Here is a 24,805-nt window from a genome sequence, read left to right as displayed (position 1 = left end):
ATGCACTTCCTTTATTATGTAGTCGTGATGGGTGACGTCAGCATCCTGAATTGGCGACAGAAAAGTTAACGATGAATGAGCATGCGTGCACCACATGGACGGTGGATATGCAGACTTGCTTATTATAAAAATGAAGCGAGAGAATTAGGAAGAGTGGGAAAACCACATATAAATAGTGGTAGTAGGGTGGTAGAATCCGTAAGTTATCAAGCGAAGAGTTAGAAGAGGAGAAAAAAATGGTTCAGGAAGAAATGAGAAGGGGTCCGTGGACAGAAGAGGAGGACTTGAAACTGGTGTATTTTGTAAACATGTTTGGAGATCGTAGGTGGGACTTTATAGCAAAGGTATCAGGTTTGAAGGTGGAGGGAGACAGTGAATAATAGGTATGAATATTTCAATCTAAGCACCCTTTAACCACGTCACTTTGTTGTAGGTTTGAATAGAACAGGTAAGAGTTGCAGGTTACGGTGGGTTAATTACCTCCACCCTGATCTCAAACGAGGGAAGCTGACATCCCAAGAAGAACACCTCGTCATGGAGCTTCATTCCAAATGGGGAAATAGGTTTGAGAACCATGCAGAAATTCATCTATAAGCTACCTGCTTATGATCACTCCAAATTTTCATCTTTTCCTACTCTATGCAACACCACCACTCATCATTCCTTTCATACTGTCAATTTTTTCACTTATTTTGTTAATTGGTTACTTCGATTGCGTTGCTCACTTTCATGGTCCCTTGCAGATGGTCAAGAATTGCTCGGAAGCTACCAGGCCGTACTGACAACGAGATTAAGAATTTCTGGAGGACTTTCATGAGGAAAAAGAAGGCTCTAGAGAAAAAACGAGCATCGCCATCCTCCTCCTCGTCATCATCTTCACTGTCCTCAATCAACCATGCTGTGGATTCACATGCTTCCAAAGAGGTTGGAGAGGAGAGCTTTTACGACACAGGTGGATATGGATACGATGATGTAACAGGGTTGATCAGTGCTGGAGAAGAGTTCTCTTTGGATGATATATGGAAAGATATTGTTTTGTCAGAAGATGATACTATTCAGCAACAACCTCTGTACGAATTGCAGAGTCAAGAGGGTTGCAACTTCTCTTCTCCACCTGCAATGATTTATTCTCCATCATCATGGGAGTACAATTCTTCTCACCCCTTATGGGTGATGGATGAAGAAGAAAGTAGCAAGATGTTGTTTCCTGCATCAAGTGACCAATACTATTATTCCTGCTACGAACAGGGGAATGCATTTCTAACTGGCTAACTAGGGATTCCTAATTTTTTTAATCATTATCATGTTGTAACGTTGTCTGTGCCATCTGTCGGAATAAGAAGAAGGCTTGAAATGTACAGCACAGTGTCTTTGAGCTTTCGGCATGGTCCTCCATAGTGTGACACAGCTGTAATCGACCCCGATATGACTGTAGTCTATGTGTTTGTGATTTTGCTTCAACCAACATCCAATAGGGGAGGTTGAATGTTCTGAATGTAAAATATACATCAGCACTTTTTAAAATGAAGTTTTAATTTCTGGTCTGGCACCTATCCATTATGGCACTTCATTTCAAACATATTAAATTCATATCAGCCACTAACTGCTAATGCGTGAATAATTTGTGTGCACCTTTCCAAGCAGAAGAACAGTATCAGATGCACCCGACACACCTTTCGGGATAGTCAACGTGGCGCATTAGTGAACTTATGGTTCTGCTTTATTACAAGAAAAAAACATTTTTCAGAGTTATTAATAGTGGGTTAAGATTGTTATGAATTTGAAGTGTATGCTTTTGTTATTGTTTTTCGTAAGAGAAATTGTTTTTTATACATTACTTTTTATGTCAACTTTTTTGTTTTACATTTTCTTAATTTACATGCATCTCCCACGTGTTTTCATACTTCTTTTTTACCTTTTCAAATGTATTATTACTCTTCGTATGTAAGGACAAGACGCAGGCAAAATTTGACAACATTTTTTTACAATATTTTAATATTGTTTAGTGTCATTATGTGATTGGTCCAAAATTATTCAACAATCAATAATAATAATCATAAACACTCAATCACAGAATGACACGTAGATAATGTTAAAATGTTGTTAACAAAATATTGTTAAAGTATCATTATCCCAGACAAAAATAAACAATAATAATACAAGAATATTCAAATCCAAAAAAGGAAATAAAATAATTTTTTTAATAAAATCAAAATCAAAATTACGGGAATCCACCCATTTCAAACTTAAGTTAATCTAAATATAAAATAAAATAGACTTTTATGGGTACGGGTGTGACAATTTTTGTGCAACAGGTTAATTTTCTATTTAAATTAAAATGTGAAACATGATTACTTAAATTTGAATTAAATAAAAAATAATTTTTTCACAAATTTTTTGGAGTACAATTTACTATAAATAACTGTATAAAAAAACAGCATTGCAGAATTTTTTTCTTAAAACAAAGTGGCAGAAATTTTAAAATAAAGTGTAAACTATTCCTATGATATATTTTAGATTATATATTTGAAGTTTAATTGCGTGAATTATTTAGAACGTAATCTTTTAAATTTTCTAGTCCTGACTTAAATATTCTGCTTTGATTTAACAAGAAAATTAGATTAATGAAAATGCACGTTGAGCTGAATTGGATACCACTTATCTAGATATTTTCTTAACATTGACCTAACAGTAACATTTTTTTTTAATTAACTTTGCAAATAGGAGCACTTACGTATCATTTATTCATAAAAAGACAACTAATACGAATCAAACCTAAATTAAGTAAAAGAGTGCTTCACTTAATTATAATGAGATTTGATTCATTGAACGACTTCAATTCTAAATTATCTTGTTTGAAGTGCGTTTTGCTTAAATTAAATACTAATTTCTGGAAACGACGCGAAGATGAGAATATATTTATTGAGTAAAAACAGTTATTAAATAATATAATTTAGAAATAACGGTTATTCACCATTACAAAACTTGAGATATTATTGCCCTTTAACTTATTTTATTTTTATTCATAAATAATAGAGACGACGATAGAAAAAAAAATGGATATTTGTAAAAGAATAAATATATAATATATGAGAAAAATATATAAAAATGATTCAAAATAGAAGTGAACCCTTGCGATTGGTAGCTGCTGAGTGTTTATTATAGACATCTCCGGCGAACTAGGGAAGGAGAAGAGGGAAACGAAACGAGAAATCCAGAGACGGAGAATGTCTCGTATCTCCACATTCTATCTTCTCGCTTACAACTCCTTTCAGACCGTTGGATGGTACAAATAACAATTCTTCATCTCATCTCTTTCTTCAATTTCTCTTCTAACTCGCTAATTTCTCACTCGCAGGACGCTTTCGTTGATTAAGATTTTGTACAATCTTATCGCCACTGCCTCCATCAACGGAACCTATGCTTCCGCCGGCAACTTGATTTGTCAGTTCATTCCCAAAATACCCTTCTCGCAATTCTATTATACACTGAAAACAACGCACTCAGCTTATTTTGTTTTAACTTTTTTCAGTTTAATTACTCTTTTGTTATTTATTCTTCCAATGCTTGCATTTTAGTTACTTCGCATACTTTTTTTGAATCGAGATAATGTTCAAATTTAGTCATTAAAATTTTATGTTGCTAAAAAAGTCATATAAGTCACTCGAATGTTTTAACATTGCTGTTAATTCTCCGAAATTAATCTCATTTTGTCATTTGGTCAGTCCGCTGGATACAATGAGTGATTATAATAATAGTAATATATTTAGAGATAAAAAGATGTTAATTTTATAAATTTTTATTTGAATTTTTAAATTCTAACAAAGTAAATTACACTTTTTTTTTAAGTTTAATTCGATATCTTTCATTTTTGCAGAAAATCCTCTAATTATTTTGACAACATTATATTACACTGATATCCTTATAAATTATGGTAGTCCCTTTAAAAGTTTTAAAATTTTTTGAATTTGTTTTAGTACTTACTTTGGGAGGAGACTAAAATAAATTAAGAAGTGTAGCGGTAAAGACTAAAACTGTAATGTTTAAGAAGAGTAGAGATTAAAACGTGAAGATTGTATATTTGTTTAATTAAGCCTAATATTTGCTCTTGCTTGGTACTTGATGCAAGGTTTTCTGCAATGTGCTGCATTCTTGGAAGTTATACACGGAGCCATTGGTGCGTTTGCCACCACTGTGAATGAAATTGGATTGCTTTGTTGGTAGAACACAATTTTAGTTTAAATTTTAAGAAGCAATTTTAACGAGTCAATTTCAGGTATTGTGCCCAGCGGAGTTTTGCTTCCTCTTATGCAATGGGGAGGAAGGACCCACTTTGTGCTTGCCATTGTTCGGAAACTTGATGAGGTTTTATGGCTTACTTTCAGTTCTCTTGTCCTTTTGTTTTGCCAAAATTCAGTATGCCACAGAAATAGAAAATGTTATCCCAATTTATTAATGTTTTACCTTTTTTGGCTAAGTGCTTTTTAATTTTTTTCTATTCTTTCACAAGTGCGACATGTGTTGGCAAGACTCATTTTGAATGATATAGTTCCATTTCTTTCCACTTTCGTTTCCATATGCTCTTGTTCATGGAATGAACCACTACATTTAGTTTTTGAAATTATTTACAGCGAACACTTTATGAAAATCCTGTTACTTTATTAATATCATCATTTCTTTTATGTAAAACCATAATGAAACGTAGGACCCTTAAATTCCTGAGGACTAATTTGAATGTTTACTCGCGTATGCAATGGTTGACAATCAGACACAGAAGCTAACTTTGGTTATTTGTTTCATGCTTTCTGTAGCTCCAGGAACTTCCTTCAGTTTTTATCACTTTTCTTGCATGGAGCATGGGTGAGGTAATTTGCTTATTTTATTATTGGATGTAGTTCATTGAATTTTCTAGCATTACCTTCTGCTTTAAGCTTTAAACAGTTGTTACATAACCATTTAAAGCAACAATTCATGTACGTATCACCCGAAAAAAGAGTCACTGTTGATCATGTCTGATGTTTTCAGTAGAGCAATAACAGGGAACATTTCTTCATAACACATGAAAGTTCACTTTTTACAAGTTTTTAGGATATTATGGATTCGAATTCACCTTTAATGTTCCCAAACTTCTTTTAACCCCTAGTTTATGTCATCCCTATAGGTTTCCTATAATATATTTTTTTTTTCTTTTTAAGAGAATATCGGGTGACTTTTCATGGCGTGTAGTGTTAACTGTAGCCTGATATTTATTTCTACGGCACCAATGGTTTGTTATGTCTGATCCATGAACATTGTGGTATAAAAGAAATATATCATGATCATTTTCCAAGTAAGAAAGATGACTGGGTCGCAATCTTTGGAGATGCAGGTCGTTAGGTATTCACATTATGCTTTCAGTTGTTCGGGAAATTGTCCTTCTTGGATGACCTATCTCAGGTATTTTTCTATCACATGCCACATACTTCAAGCTTGAACAAAGTTAATATCTTCGATTATTTTAATAGAGTACTCTTTTCAAAGTAAATGCTTGTTGCTTTATCCTTTAATTAGGTACACCACGTTTATTCTGCTGTATCCTTTGGGAGTGGGTCCTGGTGAAAGTGAGTTCATAAATCAATACCTCCCTTCTATCTCGGAATTCCGTTTTTGAATGAATTTTAAATCGATTTTACTATAGGCTTGACTTCTTAGCTATTCCTTTCATAATCAAATGCCATCAGCCCCTGCATAAAGTAACTGATATATGTATTATATTGCAGTATGGACAATGTACCAGGCGCTTCCAATTATAAAGAAGAAGAATCTCTATGCAGATTCCTTTTCAGGCCTCCCATTTAGTTATTATGATTTCCTTAAGGTAGTAAGTTCTTATAAGTAACAAATAATCCATAGCCTCAAAGAGATGAGACACATCTAGAAGATAAACTTTTTCATAAACACATCTAGAAGATAAAAATAAGAAAGAAAATCAATTGAATTTCTTTATAAACTAAGATTAGCTTATTTATAAATTAATTTGTAGAAACTCTTTTCATATAGTCTTTTTAAATTTTTATTTTCAATTTCTGCATTAATTAATTTTAACTTGTGGAAAAACTCATAAATTTTTCTTCATATTTTTTTCATAAATATACTAGCATACTCTTATTAAGTATTTATTGAAGAAGGGCTCACCATGTAATGTAAGCAACTATACATAATATGACTTTATGATAAAAAAGGAAATAAGATTAGACTGTTTGCATGTCTTCCGTAAGCTGTTTAATAAACTATTCGGAAGATCGTATTGAAGTAAGTAAAAGCAACTTATAAACATGTCATAAGTTATTTTCATAACTTTTAACAAACAACTATTGAAGTGGTGATGCAAAAAGATAAGTCCAGATTAACTGTATATAAGCTCCTCCAAGAGCACCCAAGTGTTGGGAGCTGACTGAAACTGGTTTTTGCTGCATATCAAATGTCCTTTGTGACCCTTTCAATTTAATTCTGTTCAATTGTAGCTCATGTACGTCCATGAATTATTTATTCTTTTAATTTATTCTTCATTTCTCTCATTCAGGTTGTACTTGTAGCTTATCCATTTCTTTGGTTCAAACTTTACCTGCACATGTTCAGGCAACGACGTGCGAAACTTTATAAACGCCATGACAAGAAAACGGCTTGAGGAGCTTTACAAAACTTTATAGACACCATTCTTGGTTAGTCAAGTTGGAGTGATGATTAAACTTCTGATACAACATGTATTTTGTTAAAAAAATGAATGACTTTCTTTGTGGCACTGGAGACACTCATTCTGAAATTTATTTATTTCCTTTCCAATTTTTTTGTTGATTGGATTCTAGTGTCAAATAATGGATTTGTTCCTTGTAATATGGTAAGATTTGGAAGAGAAAACGATTTGCAATGTTTTTACCTTCAGTATTGTGTATACAGATTTCTTCCTGGTAAATTTATATTGCTGTACAGCTAGTAACAATGATAGCCTGTTGATAAAATGAGTTAGTCCATTCTTCTGAAATATTGCATTTCGAGTTTATGGTCTTCTTGAAAGTAAGCATTATACTGCACCTTGTTTAACTTGTAACACAAAAAGGAGAAACTTTGATATCTTATTTAGTTGAAAAACATTTTAAATATAGCTTTTAAAGAAATATTTCAATTATTGACAGATGATTAATTCATTACATATTTCATATAAATTAGAATTTGTTTATGAAGAAAAAGTGGTTGCGGTCGGGGCCTCCGTTTTCTTCCGGTGAAGCCACGTTTACGGTTTGATGTGATTTGACGAGGGTGCATCACCGACTGTGACCAATGGGTGATGATGGGTCCCAAATTAACTTTAGGATCAACGGACTAATAATATATATATATATATATATATATATATATATATACACATTTTCTTCATTCTAAAATAAAAAAGTGATAAACGAAGATACTTAAAAGTGGGGAACGAAATAACTCACTTCTCCGTTTGTTACCACTTTTATGGCCGAAATTATAAGTTTTGAACAAACATGCTATGATTCAATTGAAGTTTTTCTTGCCCAAAAACAATATCAGTAAAAAAGAAAAGAAAAACGACAGGGTAAACTTTGATATTTGTTATTAAAATTTAGATTATTGAAATCTTATTTGAATAGTAGCTAAGATTAAGAGGTATATATAACTTTTTAAAATGGTTATCCAAGAATACTTATTTCTAATCTTAAGTATTTAGAAGTCTTATGCTTCAAATTTTGAAAATGTGAACATTCAAATTGCATATGCACTCATGCAGGTTATATTGTGTCCATATTCCTTGTCAATCTTCTTTTTTATCTCCATATAAAGCATGCATCAGTTTTGGGCATTATTTTTCAAAATGATTACTACTCAATTAGTCTTTAAAATATGGCAGCAATTTTACTGCCCTGCACTGCACAGCATTAGGAAGGTTTTTCACTCTGAATTAATCAGCTTAGTGTGAACTAAGATAACTAGCCCCGCAGTCAATACTGAAAAGTAACAAAACATGTTAGCAAGGCACAGAACGTACGCTATTAAAAAAGTCAATTTCCCGCAAGATTATGGAGGTTACAGGCAAAACTACACTTGGGATAGGTATGATAATGAAGGAAATAACTTGAATCAGAAATTTATAACCATTGTGGCTTTTCTTCAACCAGATATTGGCACAACCATAACTGAATGTAAAAACATGGGATACAGGCTTAGAGAGATCATCCACAGCATCTCTCTTATGTTATTACAATCCATAGAATCAAGACAAACAAAGTAATCTTGACAAATCTAACACAGTGCAAAGCCAGTGCATATCTCACTATTTAGAAGTCACCTGAAATACATATGAACACCACAATGACCAATTATTAGAATTCTTGCATTTAAACGCATGCCTAATAACATAACAGATAGAGCATGAAACAAATCAGGTATAGTAGCAAAATCCGTAGTAAAATCGTTGACAATAATGAGTTATCTCTAATAATTCATCAATTATAGCCAAAGGATCATTACTTCAGTTTAATAAACCAAAGGGGTCATTCGAGTGTTAAAAAATATGCTTCCATCAACTCTTGAAAGATTATTTTCCTGTCCAGCATATCAGGTTTGAGAGCAAACAAGCACATTCATTGTCACAGTTGTCTACAGACAAAAAGGCAACTGAAAATTGAGCCTGATATGACCACTGACCAAGATGCTAACATAGCTGTGATCAGGCTAACAGTTGGGGTCAACAACAAGCTAGATTTTATACATATCTAGCTCAGAAAGGAAATGCACCCTTCTGTGAGAGGAGCAACGCAGTAAGATAATTCAAGTAATTCTGGACGATGAATTTCAAAGATTACATTATCAACCTTTATTAGAATTACGAACACAATATTAAATGAGAAAATTGCTCACACATCGATCATATCCAAATATCGCTATAAAGAAGTCAAAGACACCAAAGAAAGCATGGAACTAAACAAAACTGCATTTGCAAATCTTTTAATTGGTTGGGCCCGTCCACGTTCAGTTCTTACATCTTTGCCGCAAAGTGTAGAAAAATTAAGTAGGTAATGCGCTTAGAGTTTTGTTATTATAAAAAAAAGGGATAAACTTTATTATAATTGCTGGTTACCAATTCTATTAGAGCTTGTGATATATAACGATATCATGGTTCCGTTAGGAAGTCGAGTGTAAACAGTACAAATAGGATGAATTGAGAGCAAATGGATTGTTAGAATAAATCAGTGAATTTCCATATCAATCAACTGTCTCTATTCGCCACTTTGAATTGCTAACACTGTACAGAACGACACATCACGTATACGTACAGCAATGTTTCAAAGAGGAATCAGCATTTTCCAATAGACAAAATTCAGAAACTACAAAAGACAAATAAACAACCTCAACCGCTCAAATATTCAACACTCTGAAACGGCAGAAACACATCCGTACCAAATACTAAAGAACCAAAACACAAATCAAAACGCCTCGCAGATAGGGTTACCTTTTGTGCGCCTGAACGAACTTCGAATTCTTTGCGTCTTCCTCTGCAAAGAACAAGAGACAGAGAATTACTGAATTACGATTCGATCAAAGAGAAAACACAGTTAAATTCATTAGAAAGAGAGACAGAGAGAGTGATTGATGTGGTGATTTACCGGTAAGGCCGAGGGAGAACTTTGTGATTACGGTTCCGGTGACTGCGAATCCAACGAGGAAAGGCCAGTTCCGTTCCCATTCGCGCTTGAAGAAAACGAGCCATGGATCGAACTTTCGCATTTTCTACCTCTTTGTATCAACGCTGCTGCTAATGCAATGCTATTTTCTCAAGCTAGCTTATGATGCTTTCTTATCGTAGTCGTTGCTGCCTAAACAGAGATCTAAAAGATTCCCTGGTTATACCTTTTGTGAATCCATGTAGATCCAATCCAAATTTAATTGGGCTTCAAAAGAGGCCCAGATAGAGAAGGCATGCTCGTTGGGCTGCTCTGGCTTCAGAAGGCCGAATAAGAAGGCAATTATATTTAAAGTTTTCAAAATCAAAACTAAAACATTCAAAAGCATACATGAACATGCTCATATTTTTTTTATTATTTTACTGTTTTGGTTTCAAAATTGTAACGTATGATCATACCATCAATTATAACTCGGGTAATTTAGGCAATCATTAGTGAACCCGATTTGTTAACAAACAAATCGATCGGTAATTAATCACGATAAATATGTTACTTTTAATGTTGATCAACTTAAAAATAAAGAATAATTAACATAATTAAATTGTATTTAGACTAAAGTTAACAAGAAAAATGGTTTCGAAACTTATAAATAAAAGTTTGATATAAGGAGATAGGTTACGTATCTATATGTATTCTTCCAACAATTTAAACAAACGGTTCAACATAACATTTGAACTCCTAACAACATTTAAACCTTGAACAATACGACACAACTTAAACTCTTGACATCGACCCATGCCGAAAACAAAAATGTTTTACCATGTCCTTCTCATTTATTACTAACTTGTAACATATGTATACATATAAACTATATCATATATTTTTTGTTTTTTCCACCTTTTATCGTGAACAAGAAACCAACTTACCTATAAAATATTGCAGCTATTGTATATAAAATATGGTTGTAAACTTTAAGGTAAATTTTTTTAAGACAAACAAGCTACAACATGACTATGTCAAATAACTCAAGAATGACATAATTAACAACAACCAAACAAAAACAAAGCTTTATTTATTATTATTATTATTGTTTTTGTTGACTTTTACAACTACCTACCATTCAAATATACAACCAACAAGAAACATAATTCTTCATCATTTACTGTGTCAGCAAGTATTACACTGATCACTTTCCTTTTTTTCTCTTTTCATTGATTTAAAATGGAAATCTCCTTTTGAAGTACTTATAAAAGTAGCAAGTGGGAAATTCTTCAAGAGTTGACTTTGTGTTAATATCCATATAAATCTTTTCTCTGAGTTGAATTTGTTTCTCATTCTCACCCAAACTGAAGCCATACGGAACAAGTACTGTTGCTACCACTCATGATGTCCCTTTTCATGAAGCTATTTTCCATCATGAAATCAACTACCACATGAACATGGCTTCACCTCATTTCTTCCTCCTTCAGCTCCTACTTACTTTTTTCTTTCTCTCTTTAGCTTTTGGAGCCACTCTACCAGAAGATGAAGGTATGTAAAGATAACCAAAGCAGGGTTCATTTGAATCAACTTCTCAGCCAACATACATTGGATAAGAAAAATGACAAAATTGACTTAATCTTAAATTTAAGAAAAGTATCTTTAATTTAAAAAGAATTTTGATTTATTTTATCATCTTAGATAAAGTTTGTTTTTTTACAAGTAGTTGTTACCAATTGATCTACCCATTAACATTATTTGAGTGGTTTAATAATGATAATGCATATAGTGCAAGCTTTGAAAGACATAGGTGAGATTCTTGGGAAGAAGGATTGGGATTTCAGCGTTGATCCATGCAGTGGAGAACGCAATTGGACATCGCAAACTAAAGTGAGAGGGACAGAAAATAATGTCACCTGTGATTGCTCCTTTGAGAATGCCACAATCTGCCATGTTACTAACATGTACTTCAAAGTTTCCATATATTGTTCTCATTAATTGTCTTTCAAGTTTAATCAGAAAATTAAGTTAAATTGCATTCAAATTTGAACACATTTAATTGGTAAATTGACCATGCAGACTTTTGAAAGTACAAAATCTCCGAGGCACTCTCCCAGTAGCATTGGTTAGATTGCCGTACCTTCAAGAAATGTATGATATTCTTTCACTTTTTCTCACTTTAATTCAACAACAATGTGTTTTCTAATTTCCTATTTTGCATGACACTGTCTCTCTGTTACAGTGATCTTAGTCGCAATTACCTGAATGGGACAATTCCTCTGGAGTGGGGCTTATTGAATCTTGTCCGCATGTACACTTTCTTTAGTTTCTCTGTCAATTTTCTCTTCACCAATCTATAACTGCACACACGAACAATGCTACTACTCCCTCTGTTTCATAAAATCTGCAGTTTAAGATTATTTCCTATTACCTCAGTTTCACAAATATTGTGATTTAAGGTTGTTTCACAAAGTTTAGGATTTTAACAAATATCTAATTTTTCAAACGTTTGTACAAAAAATGTCCCTTCTATTTCACTGCATATATTACTGTGATTGAAACACTGAGAGTAATACATATTTATGGTAGTTCTCTGAGTGCTAATCGACTAACGGGTTCAATCCCCCCAGAGCTAGCAAACATCTCCACTCTCCAAAGTTTGTGAGTTTTCTTTTTCTGGCTATCCACCATGCATTGTTTTTAAGCATTTATAACCTCATCTGGGTTGAACTTTGGCTTTATGTTAATAGGAGCCTCGAATTCAACCAACTCTCTGGAAATCTTCCTAGTGAGCTTGGGAATCTTCCAAATATTCAAAGATTGTATGACGTTTATTTTGCTCCTTTTTTTTCCATTCAACTTTAGTACTTTGTTTAGGTTGTTTGCTTTCCTTGATTTTTGTTCTAAAACATCAAATGTCAATGCTCGTTGAGTAACAGCTTAGTTTAATTAGAAGACCTTGGTTTCTCTTGATGATTTATTGTTGCTTTTAATACGTTTAGGCTACTTACCTCCAACAATTTTACTGGAGAGTTGCCTGCAACATTTGCAAGACTCGCTACTTTGCAGGAAGTGTAAGCTTCCCATTTTCTTACTTTTAATACACTGATCAGTGACTATTAATTAGTATATATTATTATTTTAAGTTCCATCTTTAGCTGAAGTATTTTTTTTTTGCTTCTTGTCATCACATTATGCGGTCGACTAGGGGATAACAAGTTCTCTGGAAGCATACCCGATTTTATTCAAAGCTGGACAAGTCTCCAGAAACTGTGAGAATCTATATTTTCTTCATTTAAATTGGTATCATGATAACTGTTCATGATTATTGAGGAACAGAAACCCTTGATCTCAAAGAACTTTTCTTTTGTTATGACAGAGTGATTCAAGGAACTGGATTAAGTGGGCCAATTCCTTCTGGAATTTCACTACTTGAAAGTTTAACAGATTTGTATGTCTGGTATCTTGTGTAGTAAACGAGGTTTTAAATTTACTTTCATTTTAGATGTGTTTATCCGTGCTTAAAATGTGATGTGCAGGAGAATTAGTGATATAGAGGGATCAGACTATTTTCCTTTTCCCCAACTTAACAATCTGGCAAATTTGGAAATTCTGTGAGTTGATTTCATCAATTAATGCTCTGTGCACACACATTGAGATCAGAACAAAATATTACAATACTGATTTCTTTTGCTGTCTATCTTACTGTTTCGCAGAATTCTGAGGAGTTGCAATATCAATGGAACAATACCTGAATATCTGGGGACTATGTCTAATTTACAAACCTTGTAACTTCTGTTACTCTCCCAATATGTTGAAGTGCAACTAATTATAACAATGTTCTTGTATTAGTTCTAAATTTCAATAGTATTTTTCTTTCATACCAATGCTTCAGAAAACATAACTTCAATTCTCCTCGAGTTTACTACACTATAGAATGTTTTCTAAGCTAATTTTCTTCACCTTATTCTGGTTGAAAATTTTTTCAGAGACCTCAGCTTTAACAGATTAAGTGGACAAATCCCAAGCAGCTTTGAGTATGGCCTAAGAAAGACAGATTATATGTAAGAAGTTTGTTAATTTCTTTTCTCTTCCTCCAAACTGGGCTGGCATTTTCTGGTAACCAATTAGTGCTGTTCACTTTCATTTAGGAGCAATAGCATGATTCAATATTACTAAAGTTTTCACCATGATTCTAGGACTTGGATAAATCACAAGTTTTATATGTGTTAATTTCTTTAAATTCTTCAATTGTAGATATTTAACAGGAAACATACTCACGGGACCTGTACCTGCATGGGCCGAAAAAGACAAAAATGTGTAAGTTTTATTTCAATGGTTTTGTTTTATGTTATGATTCCTTAAATTGAATAGTTAATGAGTTCTGAGGGGAATGAGATTTTATAAGCGTTATCATTTGGTGTCTTTTATCTTCACTTCTCTTTTCTATGTGAAAAGTCTAGTCTTGGTTGTAAGGTTTCTGTTTGTATCAGTACTTGATCACCACCTATTAAGTTGCGATTATTGCGCTCTTTTTAGTTTATTCCATCATATTTCATGCTCAAAATCATGTCATAACATAACCCTTAATGTGTGAAGAGCTTATCAGACAAGTGCTTGATTAAATTGTTTACCTGAAGGCACCTTTGAGTTACTATACTAATTGTCATACATTCTTTCTAGTTCTCAGTTTCATGAAGTCTAACTGTTTTGCATCTTGTTAGATTTTCTGAATCAAATTTTATAATCTGAACCAGAGATCTTTCGTACAATAACTTTAGCATGGAAAACTCAGGGCAGCAGCCATGCCAACGGGGAAATGTGTAAGAATCATTGCATATGAGAACATTTGTTTGCAACTTAAAGAACCTATCTGAGTCATAACCTTCTGTTGTATCCCATAGGAACTTGTTTGCAAGCTCCTCGGTGGACAATAGCTCGTAAGTCTGATATATCTTTTGGCATTTCCCTTTCATATGGTCATTTTAAATTTTATATGATGGGGTCATGCTAAATAGCTTTGCCCCTTTGGCCATTCCTTCAGAGAATCCGTTTCATGTTTAAAAAGTGTTGCCTGTCCTAAAAGTAAGTTTTACTTTTCTTTTTTTTTATAACGATTTTATACACAGCTAAATTTTCACTAACCTTTACTTGTCCCAGAATACCTTGTACTAACTAATCTGCTTGTCCCAGAATCATACTCTCTTCACATAAATTGTGGTGGAAAGCAAGTAACTGTGGATGGAAATGAAACATATGATGAGGATACAGATAATGCAGGACCAGCTAGATTCCACCTAAGTGGAAAAAACTGGGGGTTTAGCAGCACTGGTCACTTCATGGATAATGACCGTGCAGAATATTATATTTGGCTAAATCAATCTAAGCTTTTCTTGGCTGATGCTGAAATATACATGGATGCACGTGTTTCTCCCATTTCTCTTACTTATTATGGATTTTGCCTGGGAAATGGAAATTACACGGTGAATCTACACTTTTCAGAGGTCATGTTTTCTGAAGATCAAACATATAACAGCTTAGGAAGGCGCATATTTGATGTCTACATTCAGGTAAATTATCTCAGACTTCTGTAGTTTTATTTTGTCTATCATGAGTATAATTTTAATAAAATTGTAAAGCCCTTGACTCAAGTTGCAATATTCAAATTCTATATCTTCAATTTTTGAAAAGAAATTCGATTAGAGATAGATGTGTTCTTTTATAATCCATGTGAAGCTTCAGAATACCCAGAATATGACATCAACTGGAGAAATTTCCCCACCTTGGTACCTCACTTCATTTATGAATTTGATTTCTTCAGTTAATTAAAAGACATTCGGATAATGCATGCTTAAAATTGTAGCTACTATGAGGAATTAAGGCTGCTTTCGATTTCTTGCAGGGAAATATGGTGCTCAAGAATTTCAATATTGCAGAAGAAGCAGGAGGAGTTAATAAAGCAGTCACAAAATCATTTACCATTATGATTAGCAGCAACACATTGGAAATCCGCCTATATTGGGCTGGGAAAGGCACAATTGGTATTCCATTTAAATCAGTATATGGTCCTCTCATATCAGCAATTGCTGTAAATCCTAGTGAGTTTTACTTCTCACTCAGTACTTAATATTCATATAGCACATGGATGTTACCATGCAATATAACGTCTTGAATAACAATGTTTTCTATTATAATCAAGCAGACTTCATCCCTCCCTCAGAAAACGGAAGTAGAATATCTGCAGGTGCTGTGGTTGCAATTGTGGCTGGTGTAGTAGTTTTTCTAGTCCTGGTATTTGGTATACTTAGGTGGAGAGGCTTTCTAGGACAGAAAAGTTCTTTAGCAAAAGGTAATTGCAAATAACTTATTCTGTCACGATGATAGGCTTTGTGCTTCAACTTCAGGACTTTTAATGTACAAAATTGAACTCTTGCATGCAGCATAAGTTTTCGTATGAGCCTAAATTTAGGGCATGCAGTTAACCTTTAATAAATAAGCATATGGACTGCTTAATAAAGAGTATATGACATTGCTATTATTAACACTTTTAATGAAGTTCTATGAAAAACAAACCTCACTTTTTATTAACTCTGTTTTGTAACTCAAGACACTTGATTATGTCCCTCACACTCTTTTACTCTTTGTTTCACACTCTTGGTCTCTTATTCTTGCTTAACTCCTTAAACATAATGGTGATAACTCCACAAGTAACCAAGTGAATTCATTTACAAGGTAACTAAGCTTGAATACATAAAGAGAACTAAAGAGATGCTACTAATTGATGACTATAGATTTATTAAGGTGTCCATCATTCACCAACTACATCAACTATCGACCTTTGGGAAATATAGCACTTTGTTTATCAACCATTAGTGATTTCTCAGTGGACGGTTAATCCAGTGTGCCAATGATTACAAAAGTATTAACAATATGGAATTTTCTTGACACACGAAATCTACAGTCTTTCTTTGTTTAATTGACAGAGCTAAAGGGGTTAAAACTGCAAATGGGTATATTTACCTTACGACAAATCAAAGCAGCAACAAATAACTTCAACAAAGCCAACAAAATTGGAGAAGGAGGGTTTGGTCCTGTGTACAAGGTAATTTAGATAGTATGGTATATCCCCTCAATTATTATGCATCTATTTTAATTGAAGATATTACTTTTGGGGGAAAAATCAGTATTCCAACCCAACAACTATACTGCATTGCTCCATATGCAGGGAAATTTATCAGATGGGACAATAATAGCAGTCAAGCAACTTTCTTCCAAATCAAGGCAGGGGAATCGTGAGTTTATAAATGAGCTTGGCATGATTTCAGCTTTGCAACATCCTTGTCTTGTTAAACTTTATGGATGCTGTGTTGAGGGAGATCAATTGTTGTTGGTCTATGAATATATGGAAAACAATAGCCTTGCTCGTGCTTTGTTTGGTAATTCTTTCTTTTGTGGCCGATTTCAGTTGTCCCTTCTATGATATTTCAGTTTGTTTAATTTAATTTTATTCACTAATGAAGGTCCAGAAGAACACCAAATAAAATTGGATTGGCCCACAAGGCAAAACATCTGTGTTGGTATTGCCAAAGGTTTGGCATACCTCCATGAAGAATCAAGATTAAAAATTGTTCATAGGGACATCAAGACCACTAACGTGCTGCTTGATAAAGATCTCAAACCTAAGATATCTGACTTTGGTTTAGCCAAGCTCGATGAAGAGGACAATACCCACATAAGCACCCGAATTGCTGGAACCTAGTGAGTTTCTATATTTTGATTTTTCTACACAGATTTATGAAGAAATGTTTTCTATGAATGATATTTTTAGACTATGAAGCAATAAAGCAGAGAGGTTATCAAATTTCATACCTTGTTGAATTAGATTTAGCCAAGTATAATTAGAGATTAAAAAGCAAATGAGAATGCAAAAGTTTGAGCAATTAGCACGTTTCTTAAATCAATGCAGCTAAAAAAATTTGTTTTGTGCAGTGGATACATGGCTCCTGAGTATGCCATGCATGGTTATTTGACTGACAAAGCAGATGTTTATAGTTTTGGAATTGTGGCCTTGGAAATTATAAGTGGGAGGAGCAATGTGATTCAACGACATAAAGAAGCATCATTGTATCTTCTTGATTGGGTAAGTACTTCCATAAAGTGTTCCAAAAGATGTTAATTTCCTACAAGAACAAAAATATTCATAGTTCCACGTAATATCAAATTTGGCAGTAAAACCTTACTTGTGACTACTTAAGTTATTTGGACTACAATTATACTAGAATCCTGCATAGGCTATATATAACATAGATAAGATTGCATCATTCTGTTTACCCTTGTTTACCAGGCATTCATGCTAAAAGAGAGTGGTAATCTAATGGAGTTAGTTGATGGTAGATTGGGTTTGGAATTCAACAAAAAGGAGGTTATTACAATGATCAATGTGGCTCTTTTATGCACCAATGTAACTGCCTCTCTCAGGCCTACAATGTCCTCAGTGGTAAGCATGCTTGAAGGTAGATCTGTGGTTCAGGAGTTGATTTCAGAGTCAAGTGAGGCATTGGATGAGAAGAAGTTGGAAGTGATGCGACAGCATTACCAAGAGATAGAAGAAAATAATCTAAGTGAGAGTAACAATCAGAGTCTCTCAGTGGATGACACATTGGCTACTTCATCTATTTCTGCAACAGATCTATATCCTGTAAACATGAATTCTTCATACTGGGAGAAAAGGGGTTGGTGAGAAACCTTGAAACAGATAATGCTTTGGACTTGCATGAATTACTTTGTCATGAGTTAGAATGTTCTTCATTTTATTCTCCTATAGATCCTTTTGTGTTTGTCATGCTTAGTGGTATTATTCAGATGAATTTAATTGTCATGCCCTCCATACCTTCAAACAATTTTATATTATTTTTAGTCAATTATAAATCATTTAGATATAACTTTAAAATAATTATTATATATATAAAAAAAACTAACCGGACAAGTCAATCCTGCAAACACAAAATTTTACATAACAAGATAATTATCAATAAATTGCAAGAGATGAGCAACACTAGGAAGATGAGCCATCAAAATGGTCGATGACATCATGAAAGTACACGAAAAGTTAATACATATGAAGATCCAATAACTGGCAAAATGCATGATAACAACAGTCTGTAAGGAAAACAAATATTCAAAATAGGGTTTGTGTAAAGTTTCATGGATCCTGTCACATCACATTGATGGATATTGAACTATGAATTTGACCTACTTTACATTCTCTGCATAAGAATCTTACATTACCATTCATGTACGGCAGATAATGAATACTTTTCTTTAATTAAAGACTGCAACGGAAGTGTGTGCTGAATAGAGAATAATCCAGGAGAAGGGATGTTCTTTGCTTGCAACGTCTTTATCATGTGTTAAATGCAAGTACAACTTAGAGTTTCAGACCGCAACTACAAATTTGATTCAATATTTATTGTGATAGTACAAGAACCAGGTTTTCAACCATGGATTTTTTTTCTTCTTTTAATCTGCGAGTATATATAACTACAATTATGCCCTAATTTTGCGTCCAGCTGTGCAGAATGCCAGACAGGAGCATGTTATAAGAAAATTGTGATTTACATATTGATTATTAGATATGTAGATAATGGACATGTTACAGAAAATTAGTGTTGAAGGGGTCAGTGGGAAATGACTTCAATGGTGCCAAAATATCAAGAACTAGAAGATTTTATGGAGTAAACCTGCATAGACTGAAGTCAATAGTAGTTGCCAATGTGGAAGAAAAGAATAGAATAATGATTCTACAAACAAAAACATTGAATATCAATGGTAATCAATGGTAGTAGCAGTGCCGTTTGTGGACTGCTCCAGTTAGAAGCTAAGTTAGGGTTAAGATTTTAAGAAACCATGGTTCATGCATGGTGGCTTATTAAGCTTTCTGTGGAAATTGTACATGGCAGCCCTAGAAATATGTAACCCTAGTTTTATGGTTACATTAATACAGTTAACCTTATAAGTTCAACATGGCACACTATATATGTCCTCAATTATCAAATGAGTTCATTTGATTACATATAATATTGAGATCATCTACATTTTTCAACATAGAGAATCTTAAATATATATTTCAACTTATAAACAGGATTTAATAAAAATAGAGGATGAGTTAGGAATATATTTTTCTTGGTTTAAATAAAAACAAATTATATATATATATATATATATATATATATATATATATATATATATATATATATATATATATATATGCAAGAGGAATCTACTTTCACATCAAAAATTATGTTTATATTCTAGTTGCATCTGTTTTTTTATTTAAACAAATTGATATAATGAATGTAAAACAAATTTAACTTTGATCTTTTAAAAAAAATATTTATTCAAAATAAAATAAAAATCCTGTTATGTTGAAATTCTATTTTACAACTTTTATTATGTACAATTTTCATATAGATCTAATTAAACATTTGTTGCTTCAATTTGTTAAATATTTTTAATTTGAAGTGTATAAAGAAAATATTCAATAAAATAATATATCCATAATTTTTTAGAAAAGTAACATTACTTTAATCATTACAAAATTAAATTGAATTAATGCCTTTTATGAGATTATAAATTATTAATACAAAAGGAAAATACCATTTTTTATATATGAAAAGAGCTTAAGTAAACGTATCTTCTAATAAATGTCACTAATTACATTATTAATAGTAAATTTGTTTGGCTTTGCATGTCTTACCAATGTTTGACCTATGTGATAGTTTTACTTGGTGAGTGTGATTCCACAATGTGACTGACTTCTTCACCTTGGCTTACCCCACATGACTTTAACCTAATTCTCATCTTCTCTTCCACAAACAAACAATCTCATTGTCTCCATTTTCTTCCCATAAAACCCAAAACGTAAAATCAAATTAGACAATACTCCATGCCCTACTTTAAGAATTTTTCATAGTCTTGGTAAAGACAAAAATAATCTAATTAATGATATGATTATCATATATTTAAAGAAATATGATATAAACTTCGTTAACATATATAATTAAAATAAAATATGTAAATATATACAAATTCCAATTTATGAATTTATTTTTGTGAGATTCAAATAGATTTATTTATTAACATTGATCTTAAAAAACTTTTTCGGATTTATTATTTTATTCATATACATATTTAATTTTTATAAGATTGAATTAAGTTTAATTTATAATCCTGAAAGTAAATGAAAACGTTATTAATGATATATCAGTATTTTCAATAATTGTTTTGTTTTTGTTTTTGTTTTAAAATATGTTCTTAGTCTTTTTGGTTGAAAATGAAACACTACATTATAGTAACAAATGAATATGATTTTACGTTGAACTAAGTTGAATTCGTAGCTGTTAGGCAGATAAATTTGTTTTATAATATGTCTCTTTATAGTCACAAGGTTGAATATAGAGGACTTTTGTTGAAAGGAAACAAAATTTCATATCTAAAATCATAGATATTTCAGAAGGAAAGACTAGATCTATTTGGTTGGTCAATATATGGAAATTTTAGAAATGAAAATTAATAAGTTATTTTTAATAAATTTTGTAGTTTGTTATAAATTTAGATGATTTAACACTATATTTTTTTCATCAAAAATTTTATTTTTACTTGGAAAAATTAGTTTTTTCACTTCATTTAAATGTTTCTACGAGAAAAATAACAAAATCTCCGAGAAAACATTTGTTATCATATTATTTTTAAATTTAAATTTAACATGAAAAGAGTTTTTTTTTTTCAAATTGTCCAGGACCTCTTTTATAAATAAATAAAAATGTAAGAATAATATGGTTATACTTGTAACTAATACGCACAATTCTAATAGATTGATACAGTAGTTCTGTCCCGATTAACATTTATATAGTTAATATTATATGAACTTTGTATAACGTTGATATCAATTAATAATATTTATTTTGTCATCGTTACATCAACAAAATTTAAAGCAATATTAATTAAAAAGGTAAAGGACAGAGGACATTTTAATATTTTGTTTCACAGGTTAGAGAAAATCTTCATAATGACTTTTTAATTGTCAGATTTGTAATTAATTCAGAATGATTATTTTCCATTTTAAATATAATCTTTCATGAATATAATACTTATATATTATTAATTAAAATTGTAATAATTGTAAAACTACGCCAAAGAAAAAATATGTATTATATTCGATAAATTATTAAGAGTTTTGTTTGGGTAAAATTTTACGTAAACAGGAAATGAAAATGATAATCTCTACAAACTAAAATAACCATACATAAAAATTTAATTTATGAGTTATTTAGTTTAACCATCCAACAAAATCTATTTTAATGGTTAAAGGATAAACCCAAGAAAATTAAACCAGAGAGTACATAATATAAAATATTCTTTATTGTATTTCAAATTTCAAAATATCTATTTTTCATGTAATTTTAGAAAGTTCTTTATTTTAATCATTCCCAAACTTTAAAAGGAAACTAATAACTTACAAAAGGAAGACTATTAAAAATAGAAATCAACAATACTTAAACATTTTATCTAAAAATACAAAATTGTTCCTACAATAAATATTATAAAAATTGTATATTTGTATAAAAAATAAATAAATAACTTTATGATCATCACAGTAAATACTATATAGAAAATACTAAAAATTAGTATTAATACCAAAGTACTATATAAACCTTAAATTTGGTAGAATGGTCCCTACATGAAGATTTTAATATAATCTTATAATTTATGAGAATAAACTCCTTAAGAGCTACTCTCAACTTCCAACTTCGTCTTGATTTTATGTAGTTCCTTATTAAAAATTAGTGTTTATATATATATATATATATATATATATATATATATATATATATATATATATATATATATAAATAAGGGTTTGCTAACATGGGAATGCTTGTTTTCCAGTATTTTAGCCATGTGTACCGGGTTTTAGTAGACAAAAATATCCTTTTATATCATGGATTCTAAGTTTTAAGGTTAAGGGTATTTTAATAATTTTAATTTTCAAAAACTTAAAAAAACAAAAACCCGAAAACCCTTTTCACCTCCCTCATTCTTCTCAACTCTTTCCCTTTCATATCTCTCACTCTCACATTTTCTCTGTCATCTATGACAGTCCCAACTGAAAAAAAATCTCTAATTTTCACAAGCATAAAGGAATTGGTAATTGACCTGGAAAAGAAATACTGTAAAACAATTTCTTACAAAAAATGATTTTATAATAAGTTTTTATTTTATAATTTTTGTCTTATCTAATTTTATCTAATTTTCACAAGCATAATGACATCAAAGGAATTGGTAATTGGTCTGGAAAAAATCAGAAACACTCGTTGTTTAACAATTTCTTATAAAAAATGATTTTATAATGAGTTTTCATTTTATAATTTTTGTCTTATATAATTTTATCTAATTTTCAAGAACATAATGATATCCAAAGGAATTGGTAATTGAATTGACATATGGAGATGATAATTAAAGAGGTTAGTGAAGATGGTGAAATTGAAGAGATCTTTAATCAACCTTTCCGGGTGAATATGTCAATTACTCAATTCTTTACAAAGACAAATTATTTAACGACAAATGTTTTTTATTTTTTCAATTGACGTATGCGTATTAGCAAACTTTATATATATATATATATATATATATATATATATATATAAATGAAAGACTAAAAAGATATGATCCTCAAAATAATAAAATAACAAAAAATAATATAATTTAAAAGAAAAAATAAAGATAAGAACTTGTCGGCGTTACGACAACCGTGTATATCATATACCTATTAAAACAACATCATCACAATTTTTTTGTCTACAACACTAAATTTGTTTATAAATACATCATTATTACATAAAATAAGACTATGTTTATTTATAATTGTGAATTATAATTAGAAAACTACCTAAAAAGTATCAATTTGATTATTCTATATTCAACCTTTGTCGTCTTAAAACTGGACAACAGATTTGTCCATTATAGCTTAAGAATTTTATATGTTTATTAGAATTGCATAATGGTCAACCTTCATAGACAAACCAAACATTGCTTGCACGTATAACAATCTCACACCATATGCATGTTTTCAGGATACGTCGTATTAAGGATACATGACTCAATATAATTTTAATTTAGTTAACTTAAAGCAGTTTTGTCCTTTTTAATATTGTGGTTTTTTGAAATTCTCATATTAAAACATGAATTGTTGATTATTATTATTATATAGTACTGCAGCCAAAGATCATTGGAAACTTTTAATTGGCACATTGACTTTTTTCAAACTAACTGCGTAACTAAGATATCCATTAGGGTCATATATTAGACAGAATAATGATTATAAGTTGGACAAGATGTACGAAGGCACAATTTAATTAATGTTAATAAGATCGATAAAATCAATTATCCTATGTTTATTTTAAAGTTTGAAATGTATAAGTTGAAGCGAAGAGAACAAAGGATTATTTTTGGAGTGTACATTAATATTTTGACATCACAAATTTTTTTATTATCATCTGACACTATTCTTTACTACTATTTATTTTCACTTTATTTTAAATATATAAAAATTAACTTTTTAATAAGACCATTTTATTTTTGTAAAAATTGTCAAATGGTAGTTAAATGTGTCTAATAACATTTTTCCTTTTAGAATATTATTTTGTTTTTTTATAAATGACATCATATTCTGAACAAAGGAACAATGCGTCATATTTGAGTTTATTTTTTTATTTTCTTAAGAAATAAATGTTCGTTTTGAAATTTCGTTATCGTTATTATAAATAGAGTTAATGTTCCAACTTAGAGATAATATCATTGGTATATCATAAGATTGTGTAAATTTTTCACATGTAAGACTACTGTGTAATACTTGAGTGAAAAAGAAGAAGATATAATCTTGGTATAAAATTGTTTAAGATATTAAATGTTTTTGTGTAATTTTAAATTAATATAATAAAGTAAAGATGGTGTTCTTTGGTATTAAAGAAAATTTTCATACTTAAACAAGAATATTTGTTTTCCAAATTATGATTTTTAAGAATAACTAAATTCTGTTTGGTTTGTAAAAAATATTCCCAGAGAAATTAGTACAATTTTTCTAAAAA

At 31.2% G+C, this 24,805-nt stretch overlaps 4 protein-coding genes across 6 annotated transcripts; 3 read left to right on the top strand and 1 right to left on the bottom strand.

Moving 5' to 3' along the window:
- Positions 1–152: 152 nt before the first annotated feature.
- LOC124842204 (transcription factor MYB59-like) lies at positions 153–1,553 on the top strand. 2 transcript variants are annotated; one of them, XM_088110204.1, is made up of 3 exons: positions 153–372; positions 434–563; positions 744–1,553. In XM_088110204.1, exons 1-3 carry the CDS (start codon positions 237–239, stop codon positions 1,270–1,272), a joined length of 795 nt encoding a protein of 264 aa, XP_087966330.1. In that variant the 5' UTR covers positions 153–236; the 3' UTR covers positions 1,273–1,553. The 2 variants fall into 2 exon arrangements, with proteins under 2 accessions (XP_087966330.1, XP_087966329.1); XM_088110203.1 differs by having other exon boundaries at positions 194–344.
- A 1,553-nt stretch (positions 1,554–3,106) lies between these two features.
- Positions 3,107–6,921, top strand: LOC124842156 (Protein-tyrosine phosphatase-like, PTPLA). 2 transcript variants are annotated; one of them, XM_088108530.1, is made up of 9 exons: positions 3,107–3,286; positions 3,359–3,444; positions 4,130–4,177; positions 4,277–4,365; positions 4,812–4,865; positions 5,369–5,436; positions 5,551–5,600; positions 5,760–5,857; positions 6,619–6,921. In XM_088108530.1, the coding sequence occupies exons 1-9, from the start codon at positions 3,228–3,230 to the stop codon at positions 6,640–6,642; spliced, it is 576 nt and encodes a 191-aa protein (XP_087964656.1). In that variant the 5' UTR covers positions 3,107–3,227; the 3' UTR covers positions 6,643–6,921. The 2 variants fall into 2 exon arrangements, with proteins under 2 accessions (XP_087964656.1, XP_047174535.1); XM_047318579.2 differs by having other exon boundaries at positions 3,109–3,286; positions 6,563–6,921.
- A 2,583-nt stretch (positions 6,922–9,504) lies between these two features.
- On the bottom strand, positions 9,505–9,887 carry LOC124842208 (ATP synthase small subunit 6, mitochondrial-like). The gene is made up of 2 exons (XM_047318645.1): positions 9,663–9,887; positions 9,505–9,551 (listed from the first exon to the last, which is right to left on the bottom strand). The coding sequence occupies exons 1-2, from the start codon at positions 9,781–9,783 to the stop codon at positions 9,505–9,507; spliced, it is 168 nt and encodes a 55-aa protein (XP_047174601.1). The 5' UTR covers positions 9,784–9,887.
- A 1,539-nt stretch (positions 9,888–11,426) lies between these two features.
- On the top strand, positions 11,427–18,536 carry LOC124842206 (putative leucine-rich repeat receptor-like serine/threonine-protein kinase At3g14840). Its single transcript, XM_047318642.2, has 23 exons — positions 11,427–11,623; positions 11,739–11,810; positions 11,902–11,970; positions 12,249–12,320; positions 12,410–12,481; positions 12,662–12,733; positions 12,860–12,931; positions 13,039–13,110; positions 13,199–13,273; positions 13,376–13,447; positions 13,649–13,723; positions 13,917–13,979; positions 14,417–14,482; positions 14,564–14,599; positions 14,704–14,744; positions 14,853–15,229; positions 15,562–15,757; positions 15,862–16,008; positions 16,643–16,761; positions 16,885–17,095; positions 17,180–17,417; positions 17,649–17,799; positions 18,004–18,536. The coding sequence occupies exons 1-23, from the start codon at positions 11,433–11,435 to the stop codon at positions 18,397–18,399; spliced, it is 2,955 nt and encodes a 984-aa protein (XP_047174598.2). The 5' UTR covers positions 11,427–11,432; the 3' UTR covers positions 18,400–18,536.
- The last annotated feature ends 6,269 nt before the right edge of the window (positions 18,537–24,805 follow it).

The sequence above is a fragment of the Vigna umbellata genome, chromosome 3, assembly GCF_029865625.1.
Source record: "Vigna umbellata cultivar VRB3 chromosome 3, Vumbellata_1.0, whole genome shotgun sequence".
NCBI classification, from domain to species: Eukaryota; Viridiplantae; Streptophyta; class Magnoliopsida; order Fabales; family Fabaceae; genus Vigna; species Vigna umbellata.
The sequence above is the reverse complement of the archived record's forward strand: the minus strand, read 5'-3'. Positions and strand labels throughout refer to the sequence as shown.